The 28000-nt window shown below is 39.1% G+C and overlaps 1 protein-coding gene across 3 annotated transcripts in view; it reads left to right on the forward strand.

Annotated features, from left to right (window-relative positions):
- The first annotated feature begins 9118 nt into the window (after positions 1–9118).
- The window catches only part of LOC133617246 (integrin alpha-L), a 114055-nt gene continuing 95173 nt past the window's right edge, over positions 9119–28000 (forward strand). For 2 of the 3 annotated variants that reach the window (XM_061977114.2, XM_061977115.2), the window contains exons 1-2: positions 16847–16900; positions 27831–27913. Coding sequence is in view for 1 of the 3 variants with exons in the window: in XM_061977113.2 (XP_061833097.1) it covers positions 9145–9187; positions 16550–16667; positions 16806–16900; positions 27831–27913 (339 nt within the window). In the remaining 2 variants the exon portion in view is untranslated. Of the gene's footprint in view, positions 9188–16549; positions 16668–16805; positions 16901–27830; positions 27914–28000 lie in introns of those variants that run through there. The other variant, XM_061977113.2, reaches the window with a different exon arrangement.

A 28000-nucleotide genomic window follows, 5' to 3' on the forward strand; every position in this document is an offset into this window, starting at 1 on the left:
TGGTTCATATCGCCCAGCCCGACGACACCCGTGTTAGCGACAGTGCTAGCACAGTTAGGGATGTTCTCTGTGTTTGTACGTTGCTGTAGGTCCTATGATGGCATTGTGTTTATATGTTTGAGTGCACATGTGTACCTTCTTTGGGTGATAATAATGAAATTGTGATATTTAAGATATTTCATATTGCTACTAAACCTTATCTGTGCTACGAAAAATGTTCTGCAATGTAAATATCAATGGTCCCATTTAATTAAGCCCATTAATAAGTAAGCCCATTCCAGGTGGTTCATAATAAATAGGTCAGTGTTTTTCATGCCTGTTCTCTGTTTTGACTCATTTCACTTGATCAAGCATTTTCTAACATTGCTCACTATATAAAAGTGTATACATTAAGTATTTGTGATTCCTGCTGATGTACAGTACAGGCCAAAAGTTTGGACACACCTTCTCATTCAATTCGTTTTCTTTATTTTCATGACTATTTACATTGTAGATTGTCACTGAAGGTATCACAACTTATGTACTTAACAAAAAAAAGTGAAATACCTTAAAAAATGTTTTATATTCTAGTTTCTTCAAAATAGCCACCCTTTGCTCTGATTACTGCTTTGCACACTCTTGGCATTCTCTCGATGAGCTTCAAGAGGTAGTCACCTGAAAGGGTTTTCACTTCACAGGTGTCATAGTTGTGATGCCTTCAGTGACAATCTACAATCATGAAAATAAAGAAAATGCATTGAAATGGTAAGGTGTGTCCAAACTTTTGGCCTGTACTGTAGTTTCAGATCATTATCAAAATTGGCCAATACTCAAGTTTCCAATATCGGTATCGCATCGAAAGTCAAAACGTTGTATCGTGACACCCATAAATTTAACATCACTTTTACCTTTAAGGAAGACTCTTTTTGTCAAAAACAATTGCAAGGTAGATATTTTGTCACGAGTTCTTTGTAGTTTTTTTTTTGTCCTCCTAGTTCAGGGGTCGGCAACCCACGGCTCTAGAGCCACATGCGTCTCTTTAGCGCCGCCCTAGTGGCTCTCTGGAGCTTTTTCAAAAATGTATGAAAAATGGAAAAAGATGAGGGGAAAAATACATATTTTTTGTTTTAATATGGTTTCTGTAGGAGGACAAACATGACACAAACCTCTCTAATTGTTATAAAGCACACTGTTTATATTAAACATGCTTCACTGATTCGAGTATTTGGCGAGCGCCGTTTTGTCCTACTAATTTTGGCGGTCCTTGATCACCGTAAATTGTTTACATGTATAACCTTCTCCGACTTTCTAGGACGTGTTTTATGCCACTTCTTTTTCTGTCTCATTTTGTCCACCAAGCTTTTAACGTTGTGCATGAATCCACAAAGGTGAGTTTTGTTGATGTTATTGACTTGTGTGGAGTGCTAATCAGGCATATTTGGTCACTGCATGACTGCAAGCTAATCGATGCTAACATGCTATTTAGGCTAGCTATATGTACATATTGCATCATTATGCCTCATTTGTAGGTATATTTGAGCTCATTTAGTTTCCTTTAAGTCATCTTAATTCAATTTATATCTCATGACACACTATCTGTATGTAATATGGCTTTTACTTTTTTGCGGCTCCAGACAGATGTGTTTTTGTATTTTTGGTCCAATATGGCTCTTTCAACATTTTGGGTTGCCGACCCCTGCCCTAGTTGGTAAATTTGCTGCTGTACTAAAAAAAACCCAGTCAGACTAAAGAGCAAAGAGCGAGTCAACCAGTGAAGATGTCGGTCGGAGTTGAGAACATGTTTTGAAGTAAAGATACGGCATGAAAACAGTTGGACTTTTACAGTGTTTTAAATATACAACAAAAGTTGGTCTCAAACACATGAGATTGTTTGTTGCGGCACTCCATTCCGAGGAGTGATAGCTGCGCAAACAGACCAGTTTGTGAGGCGCAATGCTTGACATACAAAAACCAGATCTAAACAAAAGTGGGCTGCACGAAAGCCGAGGCACAACTGTGTTATATATTTTCATAACAACACAACACAACAAAATACACGTAGAAATAGTATACTAATTTTAAATCCCATCCCCTTGCAACCTTGGTATCGATTTTAAGATCAAGGTTTTGAAAGGTGATAGGGTGGGGGAAGGAGAAAAAGAACAAATTGACTGAAGTGTGAGAAAGGTTACTGCTAAAGAGGAAGAGCATTTCACAAGCTGTCACTCTCCCACACAGAACTTAGACACGCCAAGTAAAGTGAAAGTTACACCCACTAACTGGAAATGTAGAATCATTAGGTTGATTTTAAGTTACATTTTTCTTGCTGTCCAGCATACTTTTTCTTTTTCTTTGCTTGAATGTTGTGCTTTTTGTAACAAAACATGGAATATAGTTTCAAATGTTGTTACAAACCTTTATAGTTCAAAAAGGACGTGAGATGTCATTCTCAGATAGACTGTAATGTCATCACATCCTGTTGATTTCATAAACTGGATGAATATCATTATTATATTTAAATAAAATAATTTTAATGACAAGATTTGAGTGTGAAATACAGATGCTTTGGGTCTAAAGCAGGGTTGCTCAAAGTTTGTTCTTTGTTCCGCTGGCCATTTTTGGCTTCTTGGCGTACAGTGTGACTAAAAATACAATTAATTAATTATTGATTAATATATTATTAGAAACGGATTTATAACAAATAACATGGAGAATGTCACACCACCAAAGGAATGGTGTTTTTTCTGTAATTGTAAATGTCACTTCTATTAGTTCTAATCAATTAAAACTAGAGCTGTCCGATAATATCGGACTGCCTATATTATCGGCCGATAAATGCTTTAAAATGTAATATCGGAAATTATCGGTATTGGTTTGAAAAAGTAAAATTTATGACTTTTTAAAGCGCCGCTGTACGGAGTGGGACACGGACGTAGGGAGAAGTACAGAGCAGTTGCGTCTCCCAGTCATACTTGGCAACCCTCCCGGTTTTCCCAGGAGACTCCCGAATTTCAGTGCCCCTCCCGAAAATCTCCCGGGGCAACCATTCTCCCGAATTTCTCCCGATTTCCACCCAGACAACAATATTGGGGGCGTGCCTTTAAGGCACTGCCTTTGCGTGCCGGCCCAATCACATAATATCTACGGCTTTTCACACACACAAGTGAATGCATGCATACTTGGTCAACAGCCATACCGGTCACACTGAGGGTGGCAGTATAAACAACTTTAACACTGTTACAAATATGCGCCACACTGTGAACCCACACCAAACAAGAATGACAAACATATTTCGGGAGAACATCCGCACCGTAAAACAACATAAACACAACAGAACAAATACCCAGAACCCCTTGCAGCACTAACTCTTCCAGGATGCTACAATATACACCCCCCCGCAGCCCCCCCACCTCAACCCCGCCCACCGCAACCTCCTCATGCTCTCTCACGGAGAGCAGGTCCCAAATTCCAAGTTGCTGTTTTGAGGCATTTAAAAAAAAAAGAAGCACTTTGTGACTTCAATAATAAATATGGCAGTGCCATGTTGGCATTTTGTTTCCATAACTTGAGTTGATTTATTTTGGAAAACCTTGTTACATTGTTTAATGCATCCAGCAGGGCATCACAACAAAATTAGGCATAATAATGTGTTAATTCCACGACTGTATATATTGGTATCGGTAATTAAGAGTTGGACAATATCGGAATATCGGATATCGGCAAAAAGCCATTATCGGACATCTCTAATTAAAACAGTACAGTAATTTGACAATGAGCTCTGAGTGTGCTTTTACTGTCATGTAGTGTAAGGAGTAAAACAATGCAGTTTTTTTTTCTATTTTTGTTGAAATTTTGTGTTTCTTTTAGGTTCAGGTTACAAGTAACACTTAAAAACATTGATAACAAATTCATTAAATCACAAGTGGATTCAATACTATTGGGGAAAATAAAAAGTTTCAAAACTTTGTGAAAAAGCTGCAGCAAATTCAGGAATTTTAACAATCACAAAAAAAACAAAAAACAAAACGCCTGCCAAACCCTGGAGGGACTGGCCAAGCAGGCCCATAATAAGCAGGCGAACATCATGAAATGCGCTTTTCAGGATTTTGTACAGATTGTCACACTCACTGCTTAAAGAAGCACACAGAAAAGACAGCCCCCAAAATTAGCTGCTCTGAACAGGGCTGTTTATGGATGTGTTCTCTAATTTTGGATGCTTGGGATTAGAGATGTCCGATAATATCGGCCTGTCGATATTATCGGCCGATAAATGCTTTAAAATGTAATATCGGAAATTATCGGTATCGGTTTTTTATTATCGGTATGTTTTTTTTTTGTGTTTTTTTTTTTAATTAAATCAACATAAAAAACACAAGATACACTTACAATTAGTGCACCAACCCAAAAAACCTCCCTCCCCCATTTACACTCATTCACACTTATTCACACAAAAGGGTTGTTTCTTTCTGTTATTAATATTCTGGTTCCTACATTATATATCAATATATATCAATACAGTCTGCAAGGGATACAGTCCGTAAGCACACATGATTGTGCGTGCTGCTGGTCCACTAATAGTACCGGTACTAACCTTTAATAGTTAATTTTACTAATTTTCATTAATTACTAGTTTCTATGTAACTGTTTTTATATTGTTTTATTTTATTTTGTATTCAAGAAAATGTTTTTAATTTATTTATCTTATTTTATCTTTTTTTTTTTTTTTAAAAAGGACCTTATCTTAACCATACCTGGTTGTCCAAATTAGGCATAATAATGTGTTAATTCCACGACTGTATATATTGGTATCGGTAATTAAAGAGTTGAACGATATCTGAATATCGGATATCGGCAAAAAGCCATTATCGGACATCCCTACTTGGGATATTTTGACATAGGCAGGACGCAGGTGGATACCACACCGAAGAACTGTTTTAGTCCGTGAAGAGACTAGTGACACCATAGTGATTTCTTTTATACTAAACCCCTTTTTTTTTAAATTGCACAATAGTTTACTTGGAAACAGTATGATCTTGTCACATTATATTTTCAGTTTCAGATTAGAATATTTACAACTTTATCGATCCCCAGGTCGTGTACCAATGTACAGTGGAGACTGCAAAGTATATAATATCATGATTTATTTTGTTTAACAATAAAAGTGGCCCTCAGAGGGCCCCCATAATTGCAAACAAGTTTGACGCTCCTGCCTCGAAGGGGCACAACACAGAATTTCAAGGGGAACTGCACATTTTTGGAGTGTTGTCTATCATTCACAATCCTTATGTAAGGCACACGTCTTTTTTTATTATAATGCATTCTAACTGGTAAATAAATGCGAGCAAAAGTCTGCTTAGAATGAAGCCTATGGGTGTTGCTCTATTCTGCCTATATGAACCACTTACAAAAACATCCAAACACCTCCATCAACGTGTTATATACACACTGTAAGTATATATGTATTGTACCGTATTTTCCGGGCACATCGGAAAGGCACACTGCCGATGAATGGCCTATTTTCGATCTTTTTTCGTATATAAGGCGATTATAGGGCGCATTAAAGGAGTCATATTATTATTATTTTTTCTAAATTGAAAACACTTTGTTGTGGTCTACATAACATGTAATGGTGGTTCTTTGGTCAAAATGTTGCAAAGATTATGTTTTACAGATCATCTCCAAGCTGCTTTCTGACAGTCGCTTCAGGATGCGCCATTTTGTGAGCGGTCTTATTTACGTGGCTCTCTTTCGGCAGCGTCTTCTCCACGTCATCTTTGTTGTAGCGGTGTAGCGTGCAAGGACGGGTGTGGAAGAAGTGTCAAAAGAAGGAGCTAACTGTTTTAATGACATTCAGACTTTGCTTAAATCAATAACCGAGAAGCATCTCCTCATCTGGAAACAACAACAACGCTGATGTGTCCCATGAAAAAACGTCCGACAGGAACTCTCCAATAACTAAAGTTCCTCGGGTGAATAATGTTAACTCACTACACCGGTATGTTTTAGCGCTTTCATGGCGAGTTTACTGACAGATATAAGTAAGAACTTTACACTACTTTATATTATAAATGACAACAGCGGAGGATGAATGTCCCATAACAAGAAGATAGAGAAAAAAAGAAGCTTATTGACTACGGTGTCGGCACGGACTACAAAGGCGAATGCGCGCAAATTTTCAGGACTTGTGCAGATCCTAAATACAGATCAGCAGGTACCAGAAGGTAAGAAAAGTTGCTTTTGCATAATATTACAAAACAAAACGCCAGATAATATGTCTTACTTAATTTAATACTCTCATGTTGAAGCACAGTACAATCCATCAAGTGGTGCGGCTTCATAGCTTACCAAAGTCGTACTAAAACATTTTGATAGATTTTTGAGCGCCGTGTGTAATGTTCTATATTTTCAATGGGACATACAGTATATAATGTTGGTGTTTATTTGAATCATATTGCCATCATATTGCCATCATATTGCACTATACACGTACCTCTTATGTTTGACTGCCATCTACTGGTCACACTTATCATTACACCATGGACCAAATAAAATTGCCTCAAGGTCGGAAAGCAAAACCAGAATTATTCCGTACCTTAGGCACACCAATTTATAAAGTGCACTGTCGAGTTTTGAGAAAAAAAATGATTTTAAGTGTGCCTTACAGTCCGGAAAATATGGTAGTAACACATTCATAATAACATGAAATATTTACCTATTTTGCTTATTTTAATTATAGGGCGGCGCATTAATTTCACAAATGTTGCTTTTTCCTTCGACAACATCACTACTCACTACCATGAGAGCCAACAAACATAAACAAACATCACTTACTGTACAATGTCTGCTCTGGGATGCCATGCTGACTGTTAGGATGTTGATATATTCCCATTTGGTTGAAGAATGACTGATAATCCTCGCCAAGAAAAAAGGGGAATGGAACGAAACATCTTTTCTGGTATATTTTTTTGTTGCTATTTCCGGGTCTAATTTTGGCTGTCATTGTGTACCAACTTCTCAGTTTGTGTCCACATCTAAGGCTGCCTTAATGCATGGGCTTACCTGGGCTGAAGCTCAGGAGACCCCGCTTTTGATGGCGTAATGCAATGATTGGTGTTCCTGGCTGTCAATTACAGACAGCTCTGCTTTGTGTTGCGAATGTGTACTCTCGCTCTCCGCTGCAATGGTTTTTCCTACTGCACAAACCCAGAGGCGAGTCTTTTGACGTCTGAACTCTCGCACAGACATACTACTCAGACAACCTACTCAGTGGCCTAGTGGTTAGAGTGTCTGCCCTGAGATTGGTAAATTGTGAGTTCAAACCCCGACCGAGTCATACCAAAGACTATAAAAATGGGACCCATTACCTCCCTGCTTGGCACTCAGCATTAAGGGTTGGAATTGGGGGTTAAATCACCAAAAATGAACAAGGCGATGGGTCAAATGCAGAGGGCAATTTTCACCACACCTAGTGTGTGTGTGACAATCATTGGTGCTTTAACTTAACTTAACTTGAACTTGAACTTTAACATTAACATGCATGTGCCCGTCTGAAAGAGATGTGTTTATGAACAAAGTTATTTTTAAAATGGATTATATTTTTGTGTTGTTGATGTTTTGTTGAGTAAAATCCTGTGTTTTTTTTTTTTTTTCAAACTATGCTTTTTTGGGGGGGGGGGCGGGACCCTAAAACCCCTTCAGGCCCGGATGAGGCCCCCCTTTAGGTTAAGGCGGCCCTGTCCACATCCTTTTACTATTCAGGTGGGAGACATGATTTATAATCTGGAATAAACTTTCAAGAGCCCCGTGGCAACAAAGCAACTCACCAGCTCATGATGCCAATACAGCAGCATAAGGAAATTACCTCTCGCTGATCAATGCGCCGTTAAATGTAGGTCTTTAACATTAGCGCTTATAAAAATAGTATTGCTAATACTTGTTGAATAGTCAGGTCACGAAATGGAGTCTTGTTGGAGCTTTTTGGATGGTAATTCATTGGGTTTTAATGGTCGAAATTAGAGATGTCCGATAATGGCTTTTTTGCAGCTATCCGATATTCCGATATTGTCCAACTCTTAATTACCGATTCCGATATCAACTGACACCGATATATACAGTCGTGGAATTAACACATTATTATGCCTAATTTTGTTGTGATGCCCCGCTGGATGCATTAAACAATGTAACAAGGTTTTCCAAAATAAATCAACTCAAGTTATGGAAAAAAATGCCAACATGGCACTGCCATATTTATTATTGAAGTCACAAAGTGTATTATTTTTTTTAACATGCCTCAAAACAGCAGCTTGGAATTTGGGAAATGCTCTCTCAGGAGGTTGAGGTGGGAGGGGGGGGGGGGGGTGTTGAGTTGCGGGGGGTGTATATTGTAGCGTCCCGGAAGAGTTAGTGCTGCAAGGGGTACTGGGTATTTGTTCTGTTGTGTTTATGTTGTGTTACGGTGCAGATGTTCTCCCGAAATGTGTTTGTCATTCTTGTTTGGTGTGGGTTCACAGTGTGGCGCATATTTGTAACAGTGTTAAAGTTGTTTATACGGCCACCCTCAGTGTGACCTGTATGGCTGTTGACCAAGTATGCATTCACTTGTGTGTGTGTGAAAAGCCGTAGATATTATGTGATTGGGCCGGCACGCAAAGGCAGTGCCTTTAAGGTTTATTGGCGCTCTGTACTTCTCCCTACGTCCGTGTAAACAGCGGCATTTTAAAAAGTCATACATTTTACTTTTTGAAACTGATACCGATAATTTCCGATATTACATTTTAGAGCATTTATCGGCCGATAATATAGAAATAGACTTCGTGCTCTCATTGGTGCTGTTGTAAGCAAAACTTTTATTTACATTTATTTACTAGTTACAATGCATTAAAAAAGTATGTGCTTGTCTCTCATAAGGATTGTAAATTATAGGCAAAATTCCCTCCAAAAAGTGTAGTTTCCCTTTAATTTTTTTCATGTAAATGCATGGCCTTTATATAGTAGCCACATCCTTAGGTTGAAGAGTTTAGGGTTAACAAAAAAAGGGAACAATCGTGCAAAGTGTCACAACCACCTGTTACAGAAACGCCCTATGGCCGGAAGCATTGCATAGACTCGTTCTTCAAGCAGCAACAGCATCACTCGCCTCTCCGCTTGTCAAGTGCCATGTGAAAAATGTGTGCTCAGCTTGCTCTCTTCCTGTTTATGCTGGCTTCTGGTAAGTTCCAAAACCTACTTTTTCCCCCCAACATTTTTCAAGATCAGCAAAAAAATCATGTCCTCATTGGAAAGAAACAACACAAACATTTTTATTGGTACTACAGATAATTTTGATTTCTAACAGTTTTTGAATGGATTTAATTGTGTACCAATTGTTAGGTTAGTTACTAAAAAAAAAACAATCAGAGACACCACGAGAAAACCATCCAGAATGCATTGGTGGCTAAGAATTGTAGAGACTAGAAGGATGTGGACATGTTTTTGTATTTGTTGTTGTTATTTGGTATCCAGCGGTCTTGTTGGAGGACAAAGACAGCCAATCAATGTTTCCATGCACTTTCTTTTTCAATAACATGACTCCTGTGTCTGAACATTTAACTGCTATTAATTAGTCGCAGATCAACATACTTATCTTATATTGATAGCAGTCAGTGAGCAGATGTTACGTGCATGTTGGTTACTTTATTAGGTGTATGTTTTGACTGTTAAACATTTGATTTTTTTTAACTAGATCAGGGGTCGGCAAGCTAAAATGTTGAAAGAGCCATATTGGACCAAAAATACAAAAACAAATCTGTCTGGAGCCGCAAAAAATTAAAAGCCATATTACATACAGATAGTGTGTCATGAGATATACATTGAATTAAGAGGACTTAAAGGAAACTAAATGACCTCAAATATACCTACAAATGAGGCATAATGATGCAATATGTACATATAGCTAGCCTAAATAGCATGTTAGCAACGATTAGCTTGCAGTGACCAAATATGTCTGATTAGCACTCCACACAAGTCAATAACATCAACAAAACTCACCTTTGTGCATTCATGCACAACGTTAAAAGTTTGGTGGACAAAATGAGACAGAAAAAGATTTGGCATAAAACACGCCCTAGAAAGTCGGATAAAGTTACACATGTAAACAAACTATGGTGAGTTCAAGGACCGCCAAAATTAGTAGGACAAAACGGCGCTCGCCAAATACTCGAATCAGCAGAGGTGTGGACTCGAGTCACATGACTTGGACTCGAGTCAGACTCGAGTCATGAATTTGATGACTTTAGACTCGACTTGACAAAATGTAAAAAGACTTGCAACTCGACTTAGACTTTAACATCAATGACTTGTGACTTCACTTGGACTTGAGCCTTTTGAATTGACATGACTTGACATGACTTGCTACTTTCCCCAAAACCCAAAGATGAAAAAGTTATTCGGGAGCGCTCCGTATTTTTCATTGTGTACTTGTCTATCAGCGTTGCATGTGTCAGCTGGTGTGGTCTCAGTACAACAGCCAATCAAATTAGATCTACTTTGTTTTCATCACACAGCATTCATCCAATCAAATTGCAGGACAATCAACGAAGAAGACATGTCCAAACCACACACCAGTGAACAAAAAATGATACCTAAAATAATTTTGTTTGGGTATAAAAATTACGAGGTGGTCAACACAAAACGGTTTGCAGTATGCAACACATGCGGTTCAAAAATTACTGATGGAGAGGCAACAACTTCCAACTTCGTCCGGCATTTGAAGTTGCACAAAGAACGGTAAGTTTTGAATGTAAGATAACGTTTATTGGCTAAGTAACGTGACTTTTATTTGCTGTGTAGTTAAATCAGTGAGGCTGTAAACTCACTGCTAACGTTATAACGTTATTGCAAACATGGGAATCTGTTGCAGTTCACTACCATATTCATACTTTTTGTTCAGTGATTTTTTTTAAGCAGGGTTACGTTAGTCAATATATCACACGTAACGTTAGACGGCGGTCAGCAGCACCGCGTATTTTAGCCACCTAAAAAAAGACAAAAATAGTAAAATAAAGGTCAGTTAAAATGTATACTATATTATGAATATGTGTACCGTTTTAGCTAACTTTCTGACATACTGTTGGTTGTTTACCTCAGTGGTCCCCAACCACCGGGCCGCGGCCCGGTACTGGTCCGTGGATCGATTGGTATCGGGCCGCACAAGAAATACATTTTTTTTTCTCTTTTTTTAATTAAATCAACATAAAAAACACAAGATACACTTACAAGTAGTGCACCAACCCAAAACAACTCTATCCCCCCTTTTGTTCTGGGCATTGAACATGAAGACTCTTCCTTCACTGTTCCGAGTGGCCATGAGAGTCTTGGCAGTGCCTGCCTCCAGTGCTCCAGTGGAGCGAGTTTTCAGCCATGGTGGCATCATACTACGCCCCCATCGTGCACAAATGACTGACAGACTCTTGGCTAATTTGGTCTTTTGCAAATGCAATGCAGCATAGGGCCCTGACATATAAAAAGTACAACTTTTTTGTTATGTTCACGTATATGTCATGTTTTTTCAATGTTAACACTTTTGTACAAATAAGTACATTTGCACTTTATTTTTCAATGTGTTTGTTCTGTAAAGGAATGAGTTAATGTTTAAAATGACTGGTTAATAGTGCTATTATAAAGTGCAATGTCAGCACAATTTTCTTTCCTGCAATTTAAAATGCACTTGTTTTAATAAATAAATACAGCGTTTGAAAAGCATACACAATCTGTGTTAATATATTAGTCTGTGGTTAAAAGGACTTGAAAGGACTCGAAACTCAAAATGCAGGACTTAGGACTTGACTTGAGACTTTCCAGTCTTGACTTTGGACTTGACTCGGGGCTTGCCTGTCTTGACTCGGGACTTGACTCGGACTTGAGGGCAAAGACTTGAGACTTACTTGTGACTTGCAAAACAATGACTTGGTCCCACCTCTGCGAATCAGTGAAGCATGTTTAATATAAACAGTGTGCTTTATAACAATTAGGGAGGTTTGTGTCATGTTTGTCCTCCTACAGAAACCATATTAAAACAAAAAATAATTTTTTTCCATTTTTCATACATTTTTTAAAAAGCTCCAGAGAGCCACTAGGGCGGCGCTAAAGAGCCGCATGCGGCTCTAGAGCCGCGGGTTGCCGACCCCTGAACTAGATCAATCACATTGTTGGTGTGGATTAATTTTTATTAATCATCATTTAGTGACATTCATTTTTAATAGTTTATTTGAACTGTCATGTTTCTTTTGTACTCAATTTTCCTATCAATAATCAAATCAAACTTTTATTTCTATAGCATTTGTCTTGCACAGGCAAGTGGCAAACACAAAGTGCTGTGCAAAACAAAACAAAAAAATAATAGAATAAGAGAAAAAAACGCTTTCACACACACACACACACACACACACACACACACACACACACACACACACACACACACACACACACACACACACACACACACACACACACACACACACACACACACACACACACACACACACAGCACTGTTGACAATAACGGAGCAAAAACAAAACATGTCATGGCACTGAGGATATGAGGTAAAACGCCACCTTTGAGGGTTCCCCACTCATGAAACACAAAAATGAATGCCATTTAAAAAATGATTAGCAATATAAAACATGATAAAATATATGTAAAAAGTAAAATAAATATTACATTGATAAGTTAATAAAAACATTGAGAGAATACTAGTAGAAATATAAATGATTAAGTAGTAATGGGGCGGTATAGCTCGGTTGGTAGGCTGTGTCAGCAACTTGAGGGTTCCAGGTTCGATCCCTGCTTCCGCCATCCTAGTCACTGCCGTTGTGTCCTTGGGCAATACACTTTACCCACCTGCTCCCAGTGCCACCCACACTGGTTTAAATGTAACTTAGATATTGGGTTTCACTATGTAAAAACGCTTTGAGTCACTAGAGAAAAGCGCTATATAAAAACACACTTTAATTGAACATTTTGGCAACGTATGCAAATTTGTCTCCAACGCCGCCGAGCTCATTTGGATAAACGACCAAGATAACTGAAACGTTAGGGAATGATCGTACACACACAGTTTAAGGTCAGCACATTTTCTTAAAATCTTTGTAAGGTTTAATAGAGATTTTTTGGGTTCTGTTTTTTTTTTTGGGTCATCTTGTACTTAAACTAGGACAATAACGTGCGCTGCAGAGTGCATGATAACTGTCAACATGAAAAGTGGGATGTTGTGAATTGGGCTCTTTACAATGGAAATGCAGTAGAGCGTAACCACCAGTGTTGGGTTAGTTACTGAAAACCAGTAACTAGTCACAGTTACTAGTTACTTTATTTCAAAAGTAATTTAGTTACTAACTCAGTTACTTACACCAAAAAGTAATGCGTTACTGTGAAAAGTAACTATTTAGTTATTTAAAAAAAAAAATGTTTTAAGGGCCCCTTTAATGCCCTTTTAGCCTTCATTTCAGTACTGTTATTGCACTGGAGAATAATACAATCTGTTGATCAACTTAACATGCATTTGCATCACTGAACTCTGCTAAGCAATGTGGTCTACATACAACACACAAAGACAAAGATATGTTTCAAAAGGCCAATTTATTTCAGGCCAGAACAAATTGACAAAACTATTTTTAATAGCTTTAACATAACATACATAAGCAGAGGTGTGGACTCGAGTCACATGACTTGGACTCGAGTCAGACTCGAGTCATGAATTTGATGACTTTAGACTCGACTTGACAAAATGTAAAAAGACTTGCAACTCGACTTAGACTTTAACATCAATGACTTGTGACTTCACTTGGACTTGAGCCTTTTGAATTGACATGACTTGACATGACTTGCTACTTTCCCCAAAACCCAAAGATGAAAAAGTTATTCGGGAGCGCTCCGTATTTTTCATTGTGTACTTGTCTATCAGCGTTGCGTGTGTCAGCTGGTGTACAACAGTACAACAGCCAATCAAATTAGATCTACTTTGTTTTCATCACACAGCATTCATCCAATCAAATTGCAGGACAAACAACGAAGAAGACATGTCCAAACCACACGCCAGTGAACAAAAAATGATACCTAAAATAATTTTGTTTGGGTATAAAAATTACGAGGTGGTCAACACAAAACGGTTTGCAGTATGCAACACATGCGGTTCGAAAATTACTGATGGAGAGGCAACAACTTCCAACTTCGTCCGGCATTTGAAGTTGCACAAAGAACGGTAAGTTTTGAATGTAAGATAACGTTTATTGGCTAAGTAACGTGACTTTTATTTGCTGTGTAGTTAAATCAGTGAGGCTGTAAACTCACTGCTAACGTTATAACGTTATTGCAAACACGGGAATCTGTTGCAGTTCACTACCTTATTCATACTTTTTGTTCAGTGATTTTTTTAAAGCAGGGTTACGTTAGTCAATATATCACACGTAACGTTAGACGGCGGTCAGCAGCACCGCGTATTTTAGCCACCTAAAAAAAGACAAAAATAGTAAAATAAAGGTCAGTTAAAATGTATACTATATTATGAATATGTGTACCGTTTTAGCTAGCTTTCTGACAGACTGTTGGTTGTTTACCTCAGTGGTCCCCAACCACCGTGGATCGATTGGTATCGGGCCGCACAATAAATAATTTTTTTCTTTTTTCTTTTTTTAATTAAATCAACATAAAAAACACAAGATACACTTACAAGTAGTGCACCAACCCAAAACAACTCTCTCCCCCCTTTTGTTCTGGGCATTGAACATGAAGACTCTTCCTTCACTGTTCCGAGTGGCCATGAGAGTCTTGGCAGTGCCTGCCTCCAGTGCTCCAGTGGAGCGAGTTTTCAGCCATGGTGGCATCATACTACGCCCCCATCGTGCACAAATGACTGACAGACTCTTGGCTAATTTGGTCTTTTGCAAATGCAATGCAGCATAGGGCCCTGACATATAAAAAGTACAACTTTTTTGTTATGTTCACGTATATGTCATGTTTTTTCAATGTTAACACTTTTGTACAAATAAGTACATTTGCACTTTATTTTTCAATGTGTTTGTTCTGTAAAGGAATGAGTTAATGTTTAAAATGACTGGTTAATAGTGCTATATAAAGTGCAATGTCAGCACAATTTTCTTTCCTGCAATTTAAAATACACTTGTTTTAATAAATAAATACAGCGTTTGAAAAGCATACACAATCTGTGTTAATATATTAGTCTGTGGTTAAAAGGACTTGAAAGGACTCGAAACTCAAAATGCAGGACTTAGGACTTGACTTGAGACTTTCCAGTCTTGACTTTGGACTTGACTCGGGGCTTGCCTGTCTTGACTCGGGACTTGACTCGGACTTGAGGGCAAAGACTTGAGACTTACTTGTGACTTGCAAAACAATGACTTGGTCCCACCTCTGTACATAAGTAACAAACAGCATAATAACAACATAGCTGTAAACCAAGGAAGGCACACACTACATACACAAAGCCTAACCAGGTGTTTTTTTCTCTCAAGGAATTCTGAAATAAAATCATGTCTGAAGCCCAGAACACTCTACACATTTTCCCAGTTTTAGTTTAGAGACAAGGAACGATTGGCCTGGCCCCCTGGGATGCCTCTTTATGTTTGTGAACATTTAGAGTGATGTGATAATCAAACACTCGAGAAGTCTAGAATGAAAGAGCAACAGTATATAAGAGAATTGACAGAGTGTGTGTACCTTCAGTGCTGAATGTAGAGCAGAGGCAGAGTTTGGAGTGTTTTCTTTAGCTCGCTTTCCATTTTTATGTACTCACTGTCCAGGTGCCATTTTACGCCCGGTATCATGTTAATTAGCTGCCTAAAAGCGGGTGACTCCACTGTAGAAATAGCCTGCATGTCTTCTAGCACACACGCTGCCCTGGCTCTATCAATGTTGTCCTGGCTCGCAGTGCCTCGTTAAAATCCAGCCGCTGTTGCTTAGGAGGTGAAGTGTGTCTCTTTTTACTAGCTTTGTCGAAGCATGTTGCTTTTGTAGCTGTTTCAGCAGATTTGAATTGCTAGGATAGGATCTTTGATCCAAGACACGACTTACATTTAACTAAAGTGTTATTTTCTTTGTGGTCGACAAAAGAAAAGCAGTGAGAATATCTCCATGTTAAGAAACTCGGCTTCGGCTTTGCCATGTCTTGTTAGTAAACACAAACCCCCCCCCCCCCCCCCCCCCACACACACACACAGAGCGCGCCTCTTCTTCATCGCCTGTTCTGCAGCGCTCCAATAAAACACACTCAGATCTTCTCAGTTTCTAGCCGATACTACATAAAAAATAACGTAAAAAAACGCAGTAACGCATCATGTAGTAACGGTAACTGAGTTACTGAATACAGAAAATAACGCGTTAGATTACTATTTACAGCCGAAAGTAACTTTGTAACGCTTTAGTCCCAACACTGGTAACCACACAGTCTGATGTCACAGTCTTTAAGTAACTGTTACAAAATGAATACTGTTCATTACAATATGTCCTGTTTATGTCGACCAACTTATCAATTTTTGTACCAGATGTTGATGATATTGTTTTTATCACAAATCGCAGTACTCCCTGCTTCTTTGGCATTCAACATTGACACCACGAATCCTGACGTCTACAATGGCGAGCAAAACGATTTCTTTGGATACAAAGTGCTTCAGTTTGTGTCTGGTTCCGAGAAGGGGTAGGCTCGGGTTTCTATTTACTTGAATGTTTATCTGTGGTTCATTTACCGGTATTTTGTGTTTGCAACTTTTATTATTAGCTTCACATAATTATGTTTCAGCTTTAACGCAAACTCTATGGTTGCTCTCATTCTCAGGATCCTTGTCACTGCACCGCTGCAGAATAACGGGTCAGGGGGAGTTTGCAAACCAGATCCCAGCAAGCAAATCACAAAGTGCTTCCACCCGAAAGGTATATTGATAGTAGTAATATGTAGCACCAAAAAAGGGGGTCAGCGGGGTATAATTGAATCATTACCAGGCAGTGGGGTTTATTAAGCCCCAGGAAGTGGCGTCACACGCATAGGGGTGGGGGCCTAAACCGGAAACAGGTATACGCCATTTTAATTTTGTAATTTTTACTAATAAACCCACCATCTTGGTTGTAGTCCATACTCATAATGATTTTATGATTCTTACAGGCAGAGAGGGGTATTACAACTTGTAGTTTTTTAAGCTGTCCGCCATTTTAGTTACAGTAGTTATACTGTGTTTAAGGCTTTAATCCACCCTATCAAATGTATTATTTCATTTGATTACAGTGATTTATCATTTTCAATTAACTTTATTAATTTTGTTTAAGGTAATTAGTGCATTTAAGTCACTATTTCACAGCATTTTAACCCAATTACAAAAGTTTATTTCTATGCCAAACTAAACCCATGTATCATTTTATGTTTGCTGTCTCCTACTACCAAGGCTGTTTTTGTAACGGATTTGAGTTATAACAGATATGTATAATTTAATAAAACTTTAATAAAACGTTTACTTATTATAATTTTTTATTTTAAAAGTACAATGTTGTATAATTTTGTCTTAAATAAAAGTGAACTGTTTTCCTCATATTAAAAGTATTATATTGTCTACTTTTTATCTTAAATAAGTTTATTTACTATGTGTGAAATAAAAGTTTCTAAACTTTTTTATTTCTTAAAAAGTATTATATTGTATAGAGGCTGTTTTGTCTTAAATGCAAGTTTATGAGCTATTTTTCTATTTTGAAATATTATTTCTGTTTACTCGTGTCTTAAATAAAAATTAATGAAACAATTGTTCTTATTTTAAATCTATAATTATGTATAGTTTTGTCATAAATAAAAGTGTCTAAACTGTAAACTGTAAACTGTAACAATGTAACACACACACACACACACACACCCTGTTTTTAAGTAATTTTTTTTTTTCTGTATTTTTATCAAGTCAGTCCCATTTTTTTTTATCCACGGTAGAGAAAGGTATTTTTTTAAAGCATTTTTTAAGTTAGCTTTAACCACTTCGTATTACCAAAAGTTGTTTTCTAACAGTTTCAGTAACATAGAATAAAAATACCCTATGTTAGGGTTTTAGGGCGTATTAACAAAAATATGTAAAATTAATGAGTGAGTTGGATTGTCCAGTATCAAAAGTAGCTTGAATATTCAAATCACTAATTTATGAATTAAGGAAGGGTTATGATTATGAACAAAGATTCACATTACTACTTTATGAAATAAAAATGAGTTAGGGTTAGCATTTAAGAATATGCATAAAGGGGAGTGACTAAGAAAAAGAGAGGTTAGCATTTCAGAATGTGCATAAAGATGAGCGATTAAGAAAAAAAGTTTGGGTTAAGTGTTAATGATTTTATTTGTTTTAGTACAAAAATAAATATTTTTTCCATGTTAAGTTAATGGAATTTGGAAAAAAGTTAGCGCTTTTAGAATTTTTTTTGGAAGTTTGGAAAAACAAAACATGCAAAGACTGAAAAATAATACAAAACAAAAAATGTTAGGTTTAAGAAAGTGTACAACGATGAGAAAATTGGAAACTAATACCGGTAGGTTAAAAAAATATTTCCAACCTATGAAGTAAAAATGTTAGCATTTAGGAAAAGGTATACAAAGACGGAGAAGTAAAAAAGAAGTTGGTTAGCAAAAATATTTACAACTTATGAAGGGGAAAAAAAATTATGGTTAGCATAACATTTTTTTTTACAATTTGTTAAGGTTAGCAGAATTTATTTAAACATTGTAATCTGATTAATTAAATAAATAGAATATTAAAACTATTAAAAACATATAATTAAAAAGGGTTGGGATTAATGGATGTATTTATTTGAGTACATCATAAAAAATATTTAAGGTTAGGGTTAGCATTTTAAATTTATTTCCAACATATTTGCCAAGTGAAAACAAAATGTTCAGACTTTCCATATAAAGTGAATGGATTTTAGACAAAAATGGCACTTTTGAGAAATTGTTGTATGTTTGGAAAATAAAAACGAAAAAAAAAAAACACAATGACTGGAAAAAAATACAAAACAAAATGGTTAGGTTGAAGAAAGTATACAACAATGAAAAATTCAAAACTAATAGGTAAGAAAAAATATTTCCAACTTATGGAGGACAAAATGTTAGCAATTAAGAAAGTTTACAGAGATGTCGTACTACAACAAATTGGTTAGAAAAAAATATTTACTACTTGTGAAAGGGGGAAAAAATATGGTTAGCATTTAGAAAAGGGTTGAGGTTAGCATATTTCAAACAATGATCTAATGAATGAAATAAATTAAATAATAAAGACTATAAAAATAATAAGTTCAGATTAGGAGCTGTATTTAGTACATCATAAAATGTATTTGACGTTAGCATACTTAAAAAATATTTCCAACTTATGAAGGACAACATGTTATGGCTAGCAATTAAAAACATTTTACAAAGGGTCAGAGTTAGGGTTATCATTTAATTTATTTAAACATAATGAAATAAATAAATAACAGTGTTTAAATGTAAAGAAAAGCTTATTTTTTGTTAATGACACATTTAAAAGGCAATTCTGATGCATTCAGGTAAGGGAGATACCGTAGATAGTTTGGAGCAGTTAAAAGAGGAACCTTTCCCATAACGAATAGTTGTACAATCGCCTTAAAATTATTAATTTATTCAATATGGAAAATGAGTATGACACTCAGCTCTTATGCATATAGCAGAATTCTACCAAAGAATAATACACATTTGATATTTTGCACAGAGTATTGCCTTCTAACTAGCAATGTTGACCTTTACACTGACCAATGGTTGGAACAAAGACATGTCACGGCATGAAATCAGAGACGTCATAACTACAAACCCCATTTCCGTATGAGTTGGGAAATTGTGTTAGATGTAAATATAAATAGAATACAATGATTTGCAAATAATTTTCAACCCGTATTCAATTGAATATGCTACAAAGACAACATATTTGATGTTCAAACTGATAAACATTTTTTTTTTTTTTTTACAAATAATCATTAACTTTAGAATTTGATGCCAACAACACGTGACAAAGAAGTTGGGAAAGGTGGCAATAAATATTGATAAAGTTGAGGAATACTCATAAAACACTTATTTGGAACATCCCACAGATGAACAGGCAAATTGGGAACAGGTGGGTGCCATGATTGGGTATAAAAGTAGATTCCATGAAATGCTCAGTCATTCACAAACAAGGATGGGGCGAGGGTCACCACTTTGTCAACAAATGCGTGAGCAAATTGTTGAACAGTTTAAGAAAAACCTTTCTCAACCAGCTATTGCAAGGAATTCAGGGATTTCACCATCTACGGCCCGTAATATCATCAAAAGGTTCAGAGAATCTGGAGAAATCACTGCACGTAAGCAGCAAAGCCCATGACTTTCGATCCCTCAGGCTGTACTGCATCAACAAGCGACATCAGTGTGTAAAGGATATCACCACATGGGCTCAGTAACACTTCAGAAACCCACTGTCAGTAATTACAGTTGGTTGCTACATCTGTAAGTGCAAGTTAAAACTCTCCTATGCAAGGCGAAAACTGTTTATCAACAACACCCAGAAACGCCGTAGGCTTCGCTGGGCCTGAGCTCATCTAATATGGACTGATACAAAGTGGAAAAGTGTTCTGTGGTCTGACGAGTCCACATTTCAAATTGTTTTTGGAAACTGTGGATGTTGTGTCCTCCGGACCAAAGAGGAAAAGAACCATCCGGATTGTTATAGGCGCAAAGTTGAAAAGCTAGCATCTGTGATTGTATGGGGGTGTATTAGTGCCCAAGACATGGGTAACTTACACATCTGTGAAGGCGCCATTAATACTGAAAGGTACATACAGGCTTTGGAGCAACATATGTTGCCATCCAAGCAACGTTACCATGGACGCCCCTGCTTATTTCAGCAAGACAATGCCAAGCCACGTGTTACATCAACGTGGCTTCATAGTAAAAGAGTGCGGGTACTAGACTGGCCTGCCTGTAGTCCAGACCTGTCTCCCATTGAAAATGTGTGGTGCATTATGACGCCTAAAATACCACAACGGAGACCTCCGGACTGTTGAACAATTTAAGCTGTACATCAAGCAAGAATGGGAAAGAATTCCACCTGAGAAGCTTAAAAAATGTGTCTCCTCAGTTCCCAAACGTTTACTGAGTGTTGTTAAAAGGAAAGGCCATGTAACACAGTGGTGAACATGCCCTTTACCAACTACTTTGGCACGTGTTGCAGCCATGAAATTCTAAGTTAATTATTATTTGCAAAAAAAAAGTAACATTTATGAGTTTGAACATCAAATATGTTGTCTTTGTAGTGCATTCAATTGAATATGGGTTGAAAAGGATTTGCAAATCATTGTATTCCGTTTATATTTACATCTAACACAATTTCCCAACTCATATGGAAACGGGGTTTGTAAAACAAAGGGTAATATCGCCATTTGGCCCTCGATTCCTTCTGGTGGCAACTCTCTTTGAAGCTGGGATAAGATACATGTGACAGTACCACTTGGATCGGAAACTGGACACTATTGTGTCAACTTGATTCAGTATGCGTGTGTGTGTGAATGTGTGTGTGTGTGTGTGTGTGTGTGTGTGTGTGTGTGAAGTTATGTGTATTTGCAGAAAGAGTTTATTTTTTTTTTGAGTAAAATAATGTTTATAAAATGAGAAGAGTGTGTAAACTCATTTTAAGTTAAAGCACATTAAATAATATTTCCTTAAACTATAGAGTATGTGTATTCTGATCTGTGTCAATGGGGAACAAGAAAACATGTAAAACAGCAATTAACCCAAATATGTACCGTGTGTTAATAAGCTTATAGCAAAATAATGTTTATAAATTAAGAAAAGTAGTATATAAACTATGATTTAAGTTAAAGCACATTAAATAATACACCCAAAAGCCCTAAAATAAGGGATTTTTATTCTCTGTTACTGAAACTGTTCCAAAACAATCTTTGGTAATACAAAGTGGTTAGCTACCTTGAGAAACGCTTAAAAATAATGCCTGTCTCTACCGTAGACTAACAAAATGGGACTGACTTGATAAAAATACAGAAAAAAAAAGAAAATGCCTTAAAAACAAGGTGTGTGTGTGTGTGTGTGTGTGTGTGTGTGTGTGTGTGTGTGTGTGTGTGTGTGTGTGTGTGTGTGTGTGTGTGTGTGTGTGTGTGTGTGTGTGTGTGCGCGTGTGTGTAGAGAAAGGAGTAGTGGGCTATTCTTGGTGAGGGTTGTGTGTGGGTTTTCCTGATGGGCCCGTTGAGGGGAAGCGAAGAGAGCTGACTCATAATTAAATTTTGAACAAAATACACCAACCAAATTTAAGTATGTATTTATATTTTTGCATGTTCTCTGACTGCATGTCATTAAAGTTAATGGCTAATAGTGGACAAATACAAATAGTCTTTAAAATGTTTCATTAGTCTTCCTTTTGTGCACCACCTGTACTGCAAACACCCGGTACACCCGCCAGTCACTCTTGGATATCGGTAACTCGCACCAGATATCTGTTTCGAGCGACTTTCACCACGAGCACAACATCCCAGATGACATAGCGAGAGCACAGGGCTCTCCGTGGTTTGTTGTCGGGTCTGGGAGACGGCGTAGACGGAGGAGGGAGAGGAAGCAGAAGCGTGGCCGCAGGTCCGGCGTCTTGCTCAGGCTTAGGAAACAACCCCACAAGCCACCTCTACCGAGCCTGTTCCTCTCTAATGCCAGATCCCTTGTACAGAAGATGGACGACCTGGAGTTACAACTTGCTGGAAACCGCTATGTTCGGGACTGTTGTGCTATGATTATCACCGAAACCTGGCTTCACCCGGAAATACCCGATGCTAGCATGCAGCTAGCCGGACGCACTCTGCTCCGCCGGGACAGAACTAAGGACTCCGGTAAGAGCAGAGGAGGGGGGCTCTGTATCTACGTGCATGAGAACTGGTGCAACAACGGGACAATCACTGAACAGCACTGTTGCCCGGACGTGGAGTACATGTCTGTTAGATGTCGGCCTTTTTTTCTCCCGAGAGAGCTGTCTGTTGTTATCATCACGGCTGTGTATATTCCACCGGACGCCAAAGTAAACACAGCGCTCTCTCTTCTGCTGAACACCGTCAACGAACAGCAGCGGGCCCACCCCGACGGTGTTCATATCATAGCAGGGGATTTTAATAAAGCCAATCTGAAGACTGTACTCTCTAAGTTCTACCAGCACGTGAAGTGTTCTACAAGGGGCAAGAAGACCCTGGACCACGTGTATACCAACATAAAGCACGCGTACAGAGCTACACCCCTCCCCCAGCTTGGACAGTCAGACCATCTTTCCCTCCTGCTCTCTCCTACCTACACCCCCATCAGACGCCAGGCCAGGCCTATCACAAAGACTGTTATGACCTGGCCTGACGATGCACTCCCCAAACTTCAGGACTGCTTCCAACACACAGACTGGGACCTCTTCCAACAACAGGAGCTGGAGACAGCCACAGGAACGGTGCTGGACTACATAAAGTTCTGCATCGGGAATGTGACTGTGGAAAAAAACATCCGGGTTTACCCCAACAAGAAACCCTGGATGACCAGCCAGGTCCGCACACTCCTCAGGGCCCGCGACGCAGCCTTCAGGTCAGGGGACAGGGCACTGTACAGTGTTGCTAGAGCCGACCTGAAGAGAGGGATTAAAAAAGCAAAGGCGGACCACAGGAGGTGCATAGAGTCCCATCTGTCCAGTAAAAACTCACGGGAGGTGTGGCGGGGCATTCATGACATCACGAACTTCAGAGGCTGCAATATGACAACTGCGGATCAGAGTGCGACACTGGCAGAGGAGCTTAACTGTTTCTTTGCCCGTTTCGAAACCCCCCAGCGACACTCATCTGCTCCAGCCCTGCCCCCGCCCCCACCGGGCTCCGGCGCCACTCCACTCACTGTACAGGAGCACAGTGTCAGACGAGTGCTCCTGGCTGTGAACCCCAGGAAGGCTACCGGACCAGACGGAGTACCTGGAAAGGTGCTCAGGACGTGCGCCCACCAGCTCGCTCCCCCCCTCACCAGGATCTTCAACCTCTCCCTGGCTCAGGCAGTCATCCCATCCTGCCTGAAGTCATCTACAATAATCCCGGTGCCGAAGAAGTCTCCCATCACCAGCCTGAATGATTACCGACCAGTGGCCCTCACTCCGGTAATCATGAAGTGCTTCGAGCGACTTGTTCTCCAGCACATCAAGGACCATATCCCTCCAGACTTTGACCCCCACCAGTTCGCATACCGGGCGAACAGGTCCACAGAGGACGCCATCGCTGTTGCTCTTCACTCTGCTCTGAACCACCTGGAGCAGCAGCAGAGCTACGTCCGGATGCTCTCTGTGGACTATAGCTCTGCCTTCAATACAATAATCCCGGACAGACTGTGCAATAAACTGGACACTCTTGGCCTCCCCCCTCTCACAAACGCCTGGATAAGGGACTTCCTAACGGACCGACCCCAGAATGTGAGACTTGGCCCGCACCTCTCATCCTCCCGCACGCTGAGCATCGGCTCCCCACAGGGCTGTGTGCTGAGCCCCCTCCTCTACTGCCTTTACACCCATGACTGCAGTCCGGCCCACAGTGACAACCTTACCGTCAAGTTCGCCGACGATACCACAGTGGTTGGGCTCATCTCCAGGGGTGACGAGGCTGCCTACAGAGAGGAGGTCCTGAAGCTGACGGCCTGGTCTTCGGAGAACAACCTCGCTCTCAACACCAGCAAGACCAGAGAGATCATCGTCGACTTCAGGAGGAGCAGCACCGACCCTGCCCCCCTCTACATCAACGGCGAGCGTGTAGAGAGGGTCCACACCTTCAGGTACCTTGGAGTCCACATCTCTAATGACTTCTCCTGGACAGTCAACACCACATCAATCATCAAGAAGGCTCAGCAGCGGCTACACTTCCTTAGAGTCCTCGGGAAGTACAACCTGAAGCCTGACCTGCTGCTGACCTTCTACCGCTCGTCCATCGAGAGCCTGCTGACCTACTGTATTACGGTATGGTACGGCAGCTGCACTGCAGCAGACAGGGAGAGGCTGCAAAGAGTGGTCAAGACGGCTCAGAAGATCATCGGCCGCCCTCTCCCCTCTCTGACGGACATCTACACCTCCCGCTGCCTCAACAGAGCCAGTGCCATCATCAAGGACAGCACCCACCCTGGCTCTGACCTGTTCCACCTGCTGCCCTCTGGGAAGCGCTACAGGTGCATTAAAACCAAAACAAACAGGCTAAAGAACAGCTTCTTCCCCAGGGCCATAACCATCCTGAACGGACTGCCCCATTGTCCCTCATAACTGCCTTCTCTTCGGTGCAATAACCCATTCCACCAACCACCCTGTTTTTGTTTTGTTTTTTCATGTATATATTCATTTCACACCATATTCATTGCAGTTCTACATTTTTTTATATTTCTATATATTTGCACATTGTTTTTCTAGCATGCACACATCGCACTGTATGGAATGGCCTCAATCTCGTTACCTTGCGTAATGACAATAAAGCTGATTCTGATTCTGATTCTGATTCTGACAACTAGTAACACACAGATACAGAATAGTGTGTTGATTGTTTCATTAGTCTTTTAGCTGATAGTGTACCTTGAAAATAGCGTGTCAACTTTTGAGTTAAATTAACTAAAAAATAGACATCATGTTGCATTAGTCTTACAGATAAAAGTTTAGAAAAGTTTATTTAAGACATGAGTAAACACAAATATTCTTTTAAAATTGAAAAATAGCTCATACACTTGTATTTAAGACAAAACAGCCTTTATACAATATAATATGTTAGCGCCATATACTCTTTCTGTCTGTCAAGTTCATGACGTCACTTAGGGGTCGGCTCAAGGCCAAGTGCAAGTCTACTTGCTCGGGTGTTGCTGACTGTGCTGAGCTATTATTTGTATGCTCCCGTTTTTTTTTTCTCAGTTTTATTACAAAGTGAGTTTTATTTACGTGACTGTATGATAATAAACATTTTTGTTAAACATGGACATAATTCTGGATTATTATTAGCTGGCTGCACACGTCGAAACGAGCTTCATTTATAATCGGCAACCAGTAGCAGTTAGAGTTCAGGACTTTACCGCTACATAATACTTTTTAAGAAAGAAAAAGTTTAGAAACTTTTATTTAAGACATTGTAAATACACTTTTATTTAAAATAAAAAGTAGACAATATAATACTTTTAATATGAGGAAAACAGTTCACTTTTATTTAAGATAAAAACAGCCTAGATACAAAGTTCAACTTTTAAAATAAGGGAAACAGTTCACTTTTATTTAAGACAAAACTATACAACATTGTACTTTTAGAATAAGAAATTACAATAAATAAACTTTTTATTAAAGTTATATTAAGTTATACATATCTATTATAACTCAAATCCGTTACAAAAACATCTAACATAAGATAATACATGGGTTTAGCTTGGCATAGAAATAAACTTTTGTAATTGGGTTAAAATGCTGTGAAATAGTGGCGTAAATGCACTAATTACCTTAAATAAAATTAATAAAGTGGCTGTCAGGCTTGTCACTGACAGTTTGTTTATGTTTTACTTTTCCCTCTGTTTGTGTGTTATTTCCTGTCAGCGCTCTTATTTTTGTTCAGTTTCCTGCTTGCCTCCCTAAGCGCTGTTTCCCCTCAGCTGCGGCTGATTGGCACCTGGCCACACCTGGTGTCAATCAGTCGGCTGCTATTTATACATGCCTTGCCCTCCAGTCAGTGCTGGAGTATTGTTTGCTGTATGCTGTGGACTGCTTGCTGTCTCCAGTTCTCCCTGTTTCTTGTATGCTGTGAGCTAGTCCCTGGTTCCTGATTCCTGTTCCTGTTCCTGTTTGCTGTTTCCTGCCTACTGGTTCGTGTTTTACCTGCTTTTTTTGGACATTAAAACCATGTTTTCCTGCACCAAGCCTGCCATCTCTGCATCTTGGGGTTTGTCACCACCACTTCCTGACAGTGGCGCAGTTGGCAGAGGGGCTGTGCCAGCAACCTGAGGGTTCCTGGTTCGAAACCCACCTTCTACCAACCTCGTCACATCCGTTGTGTCCTTGAGCAATTCACCCTTGCTCCTGATGGGTCGTGGTTAGGGCCTTGCATGGCAGCTACTGCCATCAGTGTGTGAATGTCGAAATAGTGTCAACGCGCTTTGAGTACCTTGAAGGTAGAAAAGCGCTATACAAGTATAACCCATTTACCATTTAAAAATGATAAATCACTGTAATCAAATTAAATAATACATTTGATAGGGTGGATTAAAGCCTTAAAAACAGTATAACTGCTGTAGATACTACAACTAAAATGGTGGACAGCCTTTAAAACTACAGGTTGTAAAACGCCTTTCCGCCTGTAGGAATCATAAACCATGACTATTGACTACAACCAAGATGGCGGGTTTATTAGTAAAAACTACAAAATTTAAATGGCGGACGGATATGATGTATACTTCCTGTTTCCAGTTTAGGACACCCCCCCCATGAGTGTGACGCCACTTCCTGGGGGGCTCATAAACCCGACCTCGCCCACTACCACAAATTATTTAGCCCCCGCTCTATGCCCACTTCTGTGGGGGATCATAACCACCTACTTCTGGGTCATAAGTCAATTAACCAAAGCCGACCCCCTTTCTTGGTGCGACATTCTACTACTATTGGTATAAACTTACAATATACAGAGTTATAAGCTCGGTTTTTCCACTGTCATTCTTATCTGTGTATGTCATTAATAATTAATGATTAGTCCTTATTGTACTGAGCTGCTTGACTCACGTCACAACAAATTCCAATTTGTTGCAAACCTTGGTAACTCTCGCCTTCACACTGTTGCACAGAACTGTCCCTCAAAGACCAAAGTGTACAAGTCAAGCACTTTGGCCTGTCCATTGCTGAAGACGCCACACAATCCCAATTCACCGTAAGCATACCCCCGCATAATTACTATATTGTTGTTTTTTTCCCCCTTTTCCCACTACTTACTTCCCTGTATTGCTTGTTTTCATTA

The sequence above is a fragment of the Nerophis lumbriciformis genome, linkage group LG16 (genome assembly GCF_033978685.3).
Source record: "Nerophis lumbriciformis linkage group LG16, RoL_Nlum_v2.1, whole genome shotgun sequence".
NCBI lineage: Eukaryota > Metazoa > Chordata > Actinopteri > Syngnathiformes > Syngnathidae > Nerophis > Nerophis lumbriciformis.